Source organism: Ambystoma mexicanum, chromosome 1p (genome assembly GCF_040938575.1).
Source record: "Ambystoma mexicanum isolate Mex_15411 chromosome 1p, UKY_AmexF1_1, whole genome shotgun sequence".
Lineage (NCBI taxonomy): Eukaryota > Metazoa > Chordata > Amphibia > Caudata > Ambystomatidae > Ambystoma > Ambystoma mexicanum.
In genome coordinates this window covers 791,138,959-791,152,711 of record NC_090921.1, presented here as the reverse complement: position 1 = coordinate 791,152,711, position 13,753 = coordinate 791,138,959, and the positions used below count along the sequence as shown (strand labels likewise).

The window sequence follows — 13,753 nt, the reverse complement described above, 5'->3', positions numbered from 1 at the left end:
AGGAAAACAAGGATAAGGATAAGGATGGGTAAGTAACAGAATAAATCCTTTATACTAGCAATGTTCAGAAGTGATGAGAGGCAACTCTACTGCTAAATATACAAAGGATGACTATATATATTTATTATATCTTTTTCTTTTGACATTGTTTATGTCAACAGATGCAGGAAGCTAATCAAAATATAAATCCTCCTGATGATCCACAAAAAGGTGTGGAAACACGTGTAGAGGTTAACAAAAGAGGAATGCGCACACCAAAATTGTAGTTACTATATTTTGAACTATGAAGAAAGTTGGAAGAGGTTAACAAAAACAGAAAAGAGGTTATCAAAAGGGGAATTTGAATATCAAAACTGTAAATATCATATTTTGAACAATGAAGAAAGTTGGAAGAGGTTAACAAAAGAGAAAATTATATTTTGAACTATGAAGAAATTTGGAAGAGTGATATAATAAAGACATGTATTGAAGAATTGTCTGATATTACAGAAATTTTGAAGGTGTTTTTGAAGTCTGATACTTTAAGACATTTATGTTTATTTTGAAGTATAAGTAATTTAAAAAAGGATATATTGGTAGCCATCAATATACATTTGAAATTGTCTAATAGGTGCTTTGTCACAAGATAACTAAACAAATTTGCAACATGTTTTTTAAAATTTTCATTACAAGGTGTATTGTGTGTTTCATGCTTAGGGTCCTGGAACATTAATTCCCTATATCTTAAGTAACATTTCCATAGGTAATTCATATCTGAGATATGGATGCATGTGTGTGTGCGTGCGTGTGTCTCTCTCTTTTGGTGCCTGTGGCACTTGCGTGTGCACACACACACACACACACACACACACACACACACACACACACAGACACTCTTGCATCCCTATAAGTGGGAGGATCTCACCGGGAGTCATACAGCTGAAGTTGCGATACAAAGTAAATAGCGAGGGCTTGTTCGAAATGTTAATACACTTGTGAGGATCTAGTTGACCAACAACCTGCTAATGAGAACAAATGTAAGCTCTCACACAAATAGAAAAACACAGGATCTGTGTTTCACCATGTTGTGGTCTACTTAACTATTTTCGACTCTTCTCTACATGTATTTTGGGGATGTACATCAACTTATATTTCACCAATAGACATATAGCCAAGAAAATACTGATGAGGCGATGGGAGGGTGGGTACTAAGAAACACCCTCAACGCAGCCTCTTTCATGCTTTCTTACAGCATTCACTTGGCTGGCTCAATGTCCAAAATCGCTTCTTGGCCTTTTAAGGGTAATTTGCCCATGTGGTAAGCACCTCATGTTTTCTCAGCAATCTGTGGGGATATGGATGCAGGAATCTGCCAGAACATGGCATCCACTCACCTCATACTTCCTGGGTGTAATAATGCTGAAGTATGTGGAGCTGTAAAAGAGGATGGCAGCAGAAGATCCAATGTAACTCCTTAAAATAATCTGTGATAAATAATGTAATATCTACATCCGATTAGTTCCAATACTAGGAATGAGTCAAGAGATAATGTTCTTGTAAAAATAAAGCAAAGCTATCACAAGTAGGGTAAAACAAATCAACAACCTTCAAATAGGAATTAAGTACCATTGTCCTTCAAGTAAAAAGAATTAGGATTATGTTTTTAAAAACAAAGAAATGTATTTGTATGAATCTTAGCGGGTTAAGACCCTAAAAATAAACTGGGCAATGGGGTAACAGGACCAGATAGCAAAGATTGTTCCCACTGATCAGCATCCCCTTGGTTACTAGTTACTTGAGTGCGGCGGCGGGGTTCTATCAGAAGAGGATGGTCAGGGTAACCAATGAAGGTTTGATGGCTCCAAAATGGCTTTGTGGTTGCTCTTAGTCAAAATCTACATGAGAACAGATGTATTTCAGTCTAAGCCTAGATTTTGATTAAGAGAAACTCACAGTGAAGTGTTTCACTAGATTTCGTTTAGGTATGGTTAAGTTGCGTGGCACAGTCCACACTTACAAGTAGTTTTCTTTGTGTGTGCCATGATTTCTGCAAGACACTTGGAAACATGTTCCATATAATCTACCTCTGGATTCTGTGAATGAGTGGATAAGGTCTGTTGAAATTCTCCAACCTCCTTCTTTTGGGCTCTAAAGAAGGGGAATTTATGCAGATTCTCTTTAAATCCATCCAGTATGGAACTAAATAAATCCTATATGATGGGGGTCTGCCATTCAAGCGTTAAAGGCAGAGTAATTACATCTGGTGGCTCTAGCTCCTAGTGGGACGGGGAATGTTTGCAGCTGTGAGCAGGAAAGAGAACTCTATTAAGCTAGCTACGTTGAGGGTGATGTTGGTAATAAACTAGAACGGAGAACTCAGGTTTCTGAAACAAAAAGACAAATGCAGAAGAAGTTTGTTCCATTGATGGTGCAGCACAATCCACGCTGCATGTTTGGGTGAATTAAATAGTGACACATACCTTGGAATTACATTTTAAATAATCTTATATCAGAGTCACCGCTGGGCAGCTATGCTTTTAGGTTAAATGCATTAACTACCACCAAATTCCTTAGCAGAAATACATCTCTGGACACCAAAGAAACAGGTTGGACTTTTCGTGTACGCAAATGCTGCAGTTAGCTTGCACAGAACAACCACACGTTTATTAGGCCTGGTTTTATTAGGCCTGGTTTTAACTTCAACGCATCAATATATATATCAAATTGCTATGACTTAGAAATCAAATGTTTTGAGAAACAAGTTGAAGGCTGTGTGTTATTACATATTTGCACCAACCTACTGTGGCGGGACTTGCCATGTCCAGACAAAAGCTTTATCTGCACTGTGTGATGCAAATAGGTCTTACCGCCAAAAAAACTAAGGCAGTTACCTCTACTAATGCATACCTGAGTGCCTGCAATGGAGGATCCAGACAAAGCCATGTAATAGGACTGCAAGGAAGGCTAGTTATATAGACTACATAAAGGCGGGCCCAGAAAGCTGCATTTGATAAACATGCTGACATTGGCTGTACCTCTGGAAAGTGATCACAATCCAATCATCTTCACTAATGGTAGCTCTTGAAGATGGCATCAACAGATCTGAGCAAAACAAGACATCAAGTAAATACAAAACGAATACACTGGCAGCACCTAAACCATGATTCACTTAACATATTTCAACCCTTGTGGGAGCCTTGGTAGTGGACACCTGTAATACCTTTGGTGTTAGCACCATTATTTTTTCCATGGTATATCAATGATATTGCAACAAACATGACAGCTTTGGAGGCTGATGCGCCAACCCTGAGCTGAGAAAAGATACAAGTGCTGCCATTTGCAGACAATGCCGTCTTAACATCAAAGAGACACTGAAGTCTGCAGTGTAAACTTAACCTGCTTGAAGACATCTGCACGTACAAAGGATCAACTATAAGAGTCACAAAGAAAACTGTCACTAAAGCCAGTCCTTGAATCTATGTCTGAACCAATTGGGGGAAGAATGGAACAAGTTGCCATTTTTGATTACTTAGGAATGCCTATTAATAAGCATGCTAGATGTCAGGAATAAGTAACCAAAAGTGCCATTACTTTGGCTAGGCGAGGTGAAGCAATCCAGACTCTTGACACGCAATATTGTGGAAAAGTAGTTGGTCCAGCCATAGAGGTCGACAAGGCCCAAGCGTTACCAGCTGCAACACGTGGGGCGCGAGATTTAGGGCACGAGCAATCTGCACACAAAATAAATTGAGAACTTGTCCCTCAAGAAGCGGCTGAATCTTACATCTCATTGCTACCAACTGGAAACATGCACAAAAACGTTCTTATAATTTGTGGTGAAATTCTATTTGTTCGTATCATAGAATTGAAAAAAATGTATGCTCGGTCTACTTGAACTCTGCCCAAATTTAATATCAAATGAAATGTCTTTAACGCTCATCTAGCATGATACATTTATTTATGTCCAGATTTTGTATTGCCCCCCCCCGCATTTTCCTTATATGTTCCTCCAGTTTGTCTAGTCGTCCCCCCTTTTAAGTCTTAGCTCATCTAATGCATATTATATATTTCTTAGTATGGTTGAATTAATAACAAGTCTTTCGGAAGTTATGCTATGTTTCAGTTTTGTTCTCTTCATTATGGTTATATGCTAATTGTGATATTTGAGTAATTTATCTTTTTCTTATTATACTGTTTTGTGCATTAATATACCAATAAAAATTATTTTACTGAAAAAAGAAGCGATTGAATCTCCCAATGAATGCACCCACTGTCCTGCAACACCTGCAATTGGAGTAGTTTGGTGTTGCATATCATTAAATTATAGATTTTCTGTATTGGTCTAAATGTGGTCCTCATTTGCAGGAACATAAGGCTTGGAATTTGAATTGCAGATTGTTTTTACAGGTTTTTGTTATGTTTTTTATGTATTATATTAGGGATTTTGTGATAATCTATTATGTTGTCAATTTAATATTTGTGGCTTTTATGGAGAACACAATTCCTGAAATAAAGCTGATTTGAATTGAATTAATCGCTCAGGATTGTTCATCTGTTTACAAACCTATGAAGGGCAGACTTACCTGATCAATCACACAGTGGTGGGACTTAGGCAAAAATGATCTCATGGGAGGGAGACTTACCAGTGCACTGATGTTTGGGGAAAAATGGTTGCGTAAACCTTTCTTTAAAGCATAGCTTTACCTTTATGCACAAGGTGATTTGTTTGTCAGATACCTGCCTTGCTCAGGTGGTACCCACGAAGGGTGGTGTCCTTAGTGACCTGTCGAAAGACCCCAAAAGCGGTGATGCTGGCAAAGCGCATAATTTCATGGATTGTTGCCTCCACGTAGGGCATCTTGAGTCGGTCATCCCAGGCAGGCAGACGGTCCCAGCCAACCACCTGCTCAATCTCCTGCTGGCACTGGGCTGGCATCATAAAGTGGGGGAAGTAAAGGAGAGACAATCTTAGTGACTATGCAGAAATTTTCACCACCCACCGAGTGACGAATATATTGGTGCCATGGGTTGCTTCTCAATCAATAGCCAAGATGCCTCAGAGGTAAGCAACGTTCAACAAATAAACCCCAAAGTATCCCTTACGAACTCTATTGCTATTACAGTGCACTGGACCAAACTCTTGTCAATATACCACTTCTAACAACCGCAGAACCGACACCTACTATTACAGTAATGGCATTTCATACACAGTTCTGTCAAAGTTCCTACATTCTGAGCTATGGATCATCCCCGGTCTATTCTAGACGATAGCCACACACAGCTGTGTCAATGCACCTCCATACTAATCTCAATCTCAGCACCCCTTACTAATCCATGTACACTTTGCCATACTAATACACTTTAACAGGTTACAGTGCATGCAAAATACCACATTAATGTATTACAATCTGAAGTAAACTAAATAAATCTTTCAATTCGAAACGGCACACTGCTTTTCAACGTGGTGAATAACTTCCAACACATGGGCCTCATTACAACAGTGCCGGTCCGGTAACAACGGTGCTGGTAAACCGACCGGCACTGTTGTTACCGGACCAGCACACTACGACTCTGTGGGCGGGTGCAGTCCCGCCCGCCAGGGAAGACCTGGCGGGCAGAACGGCACCCATCCGCAGAGTTTCACAGGAACACTGGCACCGTTATTAATGGTGCACGTGCTTCCGTGCCCCCCATTCCCATTGAGTCCTATGGAACTCAATGGGAATGGGAATGGGGATAAACATTTACTGGCGCCTGGCTTGCCGGAACGCCAGGGACGTAATCCCCCGGTAACTCCGGCAAGCCAGGTGCCGGTAAATAGTGCAAGTCTGGCGGCAACCTGCCAGTTTTACCGGCACGGCTACCACCGGACCTGTTATGAGGCCCAATTGTTTTTTTAAACTTTATTTTGATTATTTTGTGACAAAATAACATCAAACCAGAGCATGCCCCCCATGAGAAAATACATTACCCAGTAAAAAGCACTAGCAGGTTCATTTTGATCCCCTGGATGAAGCAAGGCATGGTGCATGAAACTAACTTTGTAGATTTCCCCACTCCATGCAGAGAAATCAGCCAGTGACTCCACCCCACCATAATTGGATTTTCTGCAGAGACTGGGATCCCCATGCATTCCACACTTTTTCTGTTCTTGAAATGAGCATGAGGAAACCATTGGTATCCCTCATGGCCAGCATGTTTGTATATGGCAGCCCATATCATTGATCGCCCTTGTGTGCACCTGCCTCCACAGCAGTGATCTTTGTGCATTTGCTGCTTCGGGCAGATAATTGCGTGGAAACCTTGGGACAGCTCAGATTGCCAAGCCGTTATATGTGCAAATATGGAAACAGATGGTAACACAGATGTGGATGTGACCAAGTCTCTAAATATTTGTCTAGAGTAACTTAACGGTAGCATGTATCTATCTTTAATGCACATTTCAGAAAAAAGGAGGGAAGCATGCAATAACAGTGTATTATTACCTTTTTCCGTTTTTGCATGGCCAAACATTGTCTGCTCCTCATCTTCCCAAATTAGTAGAACATCTAGACCTCATACATCCTGTTTATCAGCCCAATAATTTCTTTTCTGCCGACAAAACTGAATACTGTTCTTTCTTATCTCAGGCTTTGATCCTCTCTGGCAAAATTCCCTACCTTTCCTCTCTGCAAACTTCATAATTGCTCCAGTTCCCCCAGGTCCCAAAATATTTTATTATTCTCTTTTAGTGTTACTTTTGTTTAGCTGGTTAAAAAAGGCCCACTGGTCAAACAGCTCCATTTAATTGCACTTAAGTCCATTCTCATTTTCACTGTATTTGTAACCAGATCAACCATAAAATATGGTGTCCCATTAACAGGAAAAGCCTTTTTCTTTTTGGTGACTTTCCTCATCTATCAGATTTGTTACAAAGGAGATCAATGTTGAACCATCTTCTCTATTCATAGATGTGCCTGTTCTATTGTTATGTTATGACATTTCTAAAGCGCACATTCGGCAGAGGCATATTGGCGCTAGTGATTCGACTAAAGAAGGCAGTACAATCATAACACTAGAATAGGAGGGGTTTTGAAGCACACCTAAACCTGAGATGGCTTTCGTGCATTTCACAGCTTTTCGGCTGCTATTGAAAACACGCGGCCACCGGTTCTAGCTAGTTTATCGCGTGGAATGACAAGAAGATAGCCATCCTGAGAATGAAGTGCCTGAGTGGGTATATAAATCAGAAATTTGAATCGAAATTTGAATCGAAGATATTCTGCTACCTGACCATATGCGGCCCGATGGGCAACACAGAGATTTAAATTTGATGCATTTCTTCACCAAAGGCCAATGAATATTCTGCAGAAGAGGTGTAATGTGCATACCATAAGGGGATGCAGTGGCCACTCGAGCGACCAGATTTTGGAGTTTCTGCAGGCGCTGAATTAAGTACAATGGCTGCGCCAAGAACAGCAGTAAGTTGCAATAATCAAGGCGACTGATAACCAGTGAGGCTACTCCCGGGGCATGGAAGTGCTTAGGTAGAAATGAAAGGACGTTCTGCAGAATTTTCAGCTGGCGATATCCTCCCTGACAGGTGTCCCCAATTTGGGCCTCCATATAAAGTTAAGAAGACAGCTTCACTCCCAGATCCCTGACAACCGACACAGGTGTGGGGAAGGTTCCAAGAATAGAAGGCCAGAATGATGGGGTCTTAAGGGCAGTGGCAGACAGAGGGCCAGCCACAAGGACTTCTATTTTGTACCCATTCAATCTAAGCCAGTTAGACCTCATCCACCTCCCCACGGCCTGCAGGCAACTCCTAAACTGAGTTAACATGTCAGTATGGAGAAGATTCAGGTGGGCTAGAATCTATGCGTCGTCTGCATATGAGTAACACCAGAAGCTGTGGGAGTGGATGAGGCCCATCAGCGGTTGCATGTATACATTGAAGAGAATGGGAGACAGAGACGAGCCCTGAGAAACCCCCCACAAGACAAAGGAACAGAGACTGAGTGGAAAGGAAAAAGAGAAAGTATGTGCGCCCTGTCAGTTAGAAATCGAGAACCATGCCAGCACTGAACCAGAGATACCAACTCGGGCAAGGCAGTCCAACAGGGTGGGGTGGTCACAACACTGCCGATAGATCTATTAAGACGAGCGCCCCCACTCCACCTTGATCGGACAGCCACACCAGGTCATCCAGAGCTGAGACTAAAACACTCACTGTCCCTAGGCTTGGACGAAAGCCCGACTGAGGAGAACAAAAAACCCCCCAAAAAACAGACTCTTCCAAGAACTGACTAAGTAAAGGAGAGATGAAAGATTCAAGATGTTTCATAGGGAGAGAAGAGAGATGGGTCGGAAATTAGCAGGGATCGAGGGATCCAGAGTAGGTTTTTTAAGAAGAGGGACCACCAGTGCCTGTTTCAATTATTTAGGGATCCTACCGGAAGTACAGGATTCATTCACCGCCATGGTGACCCAAGCAACAATCGTAGGCATGACTTCCTTCCAAACATTAAAATGGACAGAGTATAGGGGAGATGTTGATTTGAGTTTCATAGTAGCCTGAAGAATGTCTTCATCTGAAAAGACAAGAAAAAAAGACTGAGAGAGGGCAGAAGTTACCAGAGTAAGAACATTCTCTGTGGGCACTGCGGCACATATACTTGGCCGAATATCGATTATTTTCGGGACAAAAAAGGAGGCGAAAGAATCACAGAGAACCTGCGAGGGAACCACAGTAGAACAGGAGTTGACGAGGGATGAAAGTGAGCGTACCAGGGAGAACAGTTCCTTCTGTTGATTTAGAGCACTTGCAACCTTCTCCTGAAAGAAGGAGCATTTGGCTTTACGGATTGTTTATTTTATTTATTATTTGAATGTGTTTCAGTTAATTGAACTTTTCACACTAAAAAACACACATATAAAACAATACATAAGTATACAAGACTAACATAATAAATAAGAATACACTATTTCATAGTGTTGAGTCAGGCTAGTCACAGTAAAGTCAGTTTCAAAGATAGTGAACGTTCGATAGATATATATAAAAAGCTACTATCAGCACTATAAAAGTCCACAATTTATTATTGAATAAGATACAACTCTAAGAACCAATACTACACAGAATTGTTGATACAGATCAATTACTCATTATTCTTTCAATGAATGTATGCACCAGGCCAGCAGCAGTGCTGGTGTGCCAGAGTCAGTCATACAGCATGGCATAGGTGGCGGGACTATGATGGGTGTACAAGCCACTTATAAAACAAGCATTGGCAATGCCAACAGTTTGGTCTTTTGTGTAGGCATCTGAAAGACACTTGCCAGGCACAGCCGTAGAAGTATTAACAACCTATTGTTGGTAGCAGGTGCAAAATGGTGCAACCACCTGGGCATTTAATAGCAGTGCCTGGCAAAAGTTATGCACAAGCCAAAAATGTTGGCTTTGCCAATGCTTGTTTTAAACAGACTTCAGTGAAGGCCACTCAGAGTGCTTATAAATCAAGTGGCTGAAGGCAGGCCTGGTGAGACATTGGGCCTCATTATGAGGTGGGCAGTAAGGGATTGCCGGCACCGGTAAGGGCACTGGTGCCGGTAATCCTTTACCGCCCTACTATGAGTTTCCTTTGCGGGTCCTTACCAGGCTCTAAGGGCGGGACCTGCAAAGGGATACCAGGGTCAATAACGGTACCGCAATTTGCAGTACCGTTATTGCCGCCTTCCCCCTATAACTATAGCAAATTAAAAAAAAAAAAAAGTAAGTGGCCTTTATTGCCATGGTCTCTCCGAAGCTATGAAACAGCTGTGTGGATTCAGTGGCCATGGTAGTGGACCACATGACTCAAAAGTGTGTTTCGGGCAATGTCACCCTGCGCAACATGCTCGCCATCCGGGGCCTGAAGTATTTTATTCAAAAGCAGTCACGCGAGACAAAGATAATTGCCGAAAAAACAACCCCTGGATAGAATAGTGTAGTGGGAATGATGTATTGTGCCTGGCTCGTGGTATTGATTATTCTGCTTTGCCTCTTGTGTTGTGCACAGCCCGCCCTACCCCACCCCATCCCCATTCACAGAATGGCTGCATTACCAATGATAGGCAGTGTTGATGGGGGCGAAACTAGTGGAGGGCAGGTGCAAAGCGCTGAGTATGCTTCCTGAGAGAATATACATCGCAGGACTGCCCAATATGCGGGTCACAGTGAGATGGGGGTCCTTCGCAGTGGGTTATCTCCCCAGACCCTATCGGTGCAGCAGCTCCTAGTACCCGACCTTGCAGACCAGAGTCCCTACCCAGATACAGGACACAATCACAATTGCTGAAAGAAGGACACCATGGAGAAAGACGGAAGGACTGCAGTAGTCGGATTTGGCCAACTTCAGCCGTGTTAGGGGCTAGCTAGGGGGGGGAGGTGTGGGGAGGGCACTGGCACATACTAGTCTACATTACTATTGTAGATTAGTATATGCCCCCAACATGTAGTACATACTATTACTTACATTACTTATCACCAAAACACCAAATTCGAAGGCAAGGCGTGGGCCCAACAAGGCCCTACTACCCTCACGCTGCATGCACGTGGCTGTTTTGCTGTGTGCTTCAGGCATAGCAGGCCGAATCAACGCCACGCCACACCACGCCCTAGCTCAGACAGGGCCTCATATCAGAACGAAGAAGGCTGAATACTCCACTCTGCTGCTCTGCAACAAGTGAGGAGGCACGCTCTGCCTCTCCAGCGGCCACGCGACGTGAACTGACCCCACCAACACTCATTCTAACTGAATTTCATTGGCTGACAATCGGCCAATAAAATGTTAACCCCATCACTTGAGTTCTGTTACTATGCAGCAGAGCAGATCCTGTGTCTGCTCTCTCCTTACACTGTGCTGTTTGTGCATACATTATTGGCTAGCGGGGCCACAAGTCCAGCGCCCTCAAGCCTCTTAACATAATTGGATTAGTTAATATTACATTAACTGCGTAGAGCTCTGGAAGCTCTGATCGGTATGAAAAAACTGCGTGGAATGGGACGTGCCCCTCTGCCTCGTCAGAACCACGTTGAGTTCCAACACCAGGGCAGGAGCCTTCACTAGCGGGAAAGATCGGAAATGTCCTTTGAGAAATTCCTTGACGACTCAGTGGGACCAAAGTGAAGATCTTCCTGGGGACCTGGTGTAGCGGGAGATAGCCACCAGATGTACCTTGATGGAGGCATGCGCCAGTCCGGCCTTGGCCAAGGATAGCAAGTATGGAAGGATCTGTGGGGCAATGGCTCTCAGAGGGGTAATCTTCTGTGACCGGCACCACGTAGCGAAATGCTTCCACTTGTGACCGTAACACTTCAAGGCTGTCGACGCCCTGGCCTTGGCGAGGACCTCCCTCCAGCCTGTAAGAAACTCATATCCTCCAAACTCTAAGGCTGCAGGTACCAAGCCCTCAGGTTCAGCGATCCTGGGTCATGATGAAGGATTGCGCCTCCTTCTCTGGTGTGAAGATCCGGAACCACTGGCAGCTTGACCGGTGGTGACGCTGACAGGCTGAGAAGGTCCGGATACCAAATCTGCCTCGGCCTTGCCGGGGCTGATGAGTATCATCTTACATTGACACTGTCTGAGTGTGTTGATGACTCATAGCAGGAGAGGGAACTTAGGAAACGCGTACAAAAACAGCCCTTCCCACGGGAAGGAGAACGCGTCCCCCAGGCTCCCTGGCTGTTGGAATCTGCTGGCAAACCTCTGGCACTTGGAGTTTGCCGCCGTCACAAACAGATCTGTCTGGGGTCTGCCCTATTTGACGAATAAGCGGTCCACCTGACTCTGACAAAGCTCCCACTCGTGGCAGGAGCACAGTTTCCTGCTGAGAGAGTCGGCAATGGTGTTCTTGACTCCCGTCAGGTGGAGAGGGACAAGGAACATCCCCTGTCTGACGGCTCAGCGCCACAAGTCCTGCGCTTCTTTGTAGATCCCCGGGGCTCGAGTGCCTCCTGCTTCCTGATGTAAGACATGGTGGTGGTGTTGTCCATGAAGATCCTCACCACCTTGCCTTTCAGAGACAGTAGGGACAACTTGAGGGCCCAGAACACTGCCCGTAGCTCCAGGATGATGATATGAAGATCCATCTCCTCTGCAACCCACAGGCCCCTGGTGTGTAGATGTCCGTTGTACGCTCCCCAACCTTCCAGGGAGGTGTCCGTGGTGACCGTTTCCTGGTATGGGGCTTTTGAAATCCTGTGCTTTGGGCGATGTTGGAGTGGAGGCCCCACCATCCTATCGCCCGATGGAACTCTTCGTTCAGAGAGATCTTGTCTGTGAAGCTTCCGGACACCTGTATCGAGAGGGTGTCCAGGAATTCCTGTAGGGGTCCCATCTGCAACCTGCAGAGACATACTAGGTAGATGTAGGATGACATCATGCCCAGTAATGACTTGATGGCCCGCACCATGGCCGTCTTCGTCGACGACAGCCGTTGCACCTTTCCTTGAATGGCTGCTAGTCTCTCCTCCAAGGGCGATGCCAGGCAAGACACTGTTTTGAGTCTGGTGCCTAGGAACAGCATGTTCTGTGATGGCGTTAAGCAGGACTTCGAATAGTTGATGGAGAATCCCGAATCCGTCAATAGTCGGGCGGTCTTCTCTGAGTGTCCGTCGGCCAGCTCCCGTGAGTGCCGTGAATCGGCCAGTCGTACAGGTACAGGTATACGTGTATACCCTCTAGACGTAGATGGGCTGCCACCAGAGCCAGGCATTTTGTGAACACTCTGGGGGCCGACTTCAAGCCGAAAGGTAGAGCCTTGAACTGGTAGTGCTGTCACTGCACCACGAGACATAGAAACTGCTGATGTTTCTTGTGAATGGGGACGTGAAGTAGGCATCCTCCAGGTCCAACAACGTCAAGAAGTCTCCTTTTTTCAGTTGGTCGAACATGTGTTGCAACGTGACCATCCAGAACTTTTGGGACTTTAGGTATTTGTTCAGACGCCGTAGGTCTAGGATGGGCCTCCAGCCCCCTGTCTTCTTTCTGACCAGAAAGTATCTAGTATAGACTCCAGAGCCCCAGAGCCGTTGGGGAACTAGCTCTATCACCCCTTTTCACAGCATGGCCCGTACCTCTTCCAGGAGCTGAGGGATGTGCTGCTCCTGATGGGTAACCGGAGGAATCCGCGCACACCTGCCTTGAAACTCCAGGATGTGTCCTTGGGCGAGAGCGTCCAGCACCCATCTGTCGGTGGTGATCTTTCTCCACTCGCTGATGAACTTTGCCAGCCGCCCTCCCACTGGGGTGCGTGAGTGAGGGCCTGACATCCTGGTTGGTTCAGCCTTGCTTCAGTGCCAGTGTCCTGCCCTGCGGGCGACGGCAACGCTGTCCTCCTCTACAGCAGGCCTTGGAACTGCCTCTGTAGGCTTCCTGCATTGTGGATCTGGAAGACTTTTGGTACATTGTTGAGAGACCTTTGGAAGGCCTGCTCATCTTTCCCGTGGAGGAGTGAAAAGAAGAGCGGTGCTGCTGGGGAGTGCCCAAGGAACGGGCCTCTTCTCCCTATTCGCTTTGATGGCCTGGAGAGACTAGTCAATGACCTTCCCAAACAGATTCTCTTCATCGAAGGTAATGTCCAGCACATTTGCCTGGACCTCCTGACGGAAATACGTGACTTTCATCCAACCTTGGTGACGATGGCAGACACCGTTCCCCATTTGTCAGAACCCTGTGTTGGTGACGTCCAATGCCACTGTGATGGCGTGATCAGATGCCACTTCACCTTCCTAGAAAAGAGCAATTGCCTC

The 13,753-nt window shown here is 44.9% G+C and overlaps 1 protein-coding gene across 1 annotated transcript in view; it reads right to left on the bottom strand.

Moving 5' to 3' along the window:
• Positions 1-13,753, bottom strand: part of LOC138512071 (cytochrome P450 2B12-like) — a 191,808-nt gene that overhangs the window by 16,213 nt on the left and 161,842 nt on the right. Inside the window, exon 8 of the mRNA XM_069627678.1 lies at positions 4,717-4,908. Within this exon, the coding sequence (XP_069483779.1) occupies positions 4,717-4,908 (192 nt within the window). The remainder of the gene's footprint in view (positions 1-4,716; positions 4,909-13,753) is intronic.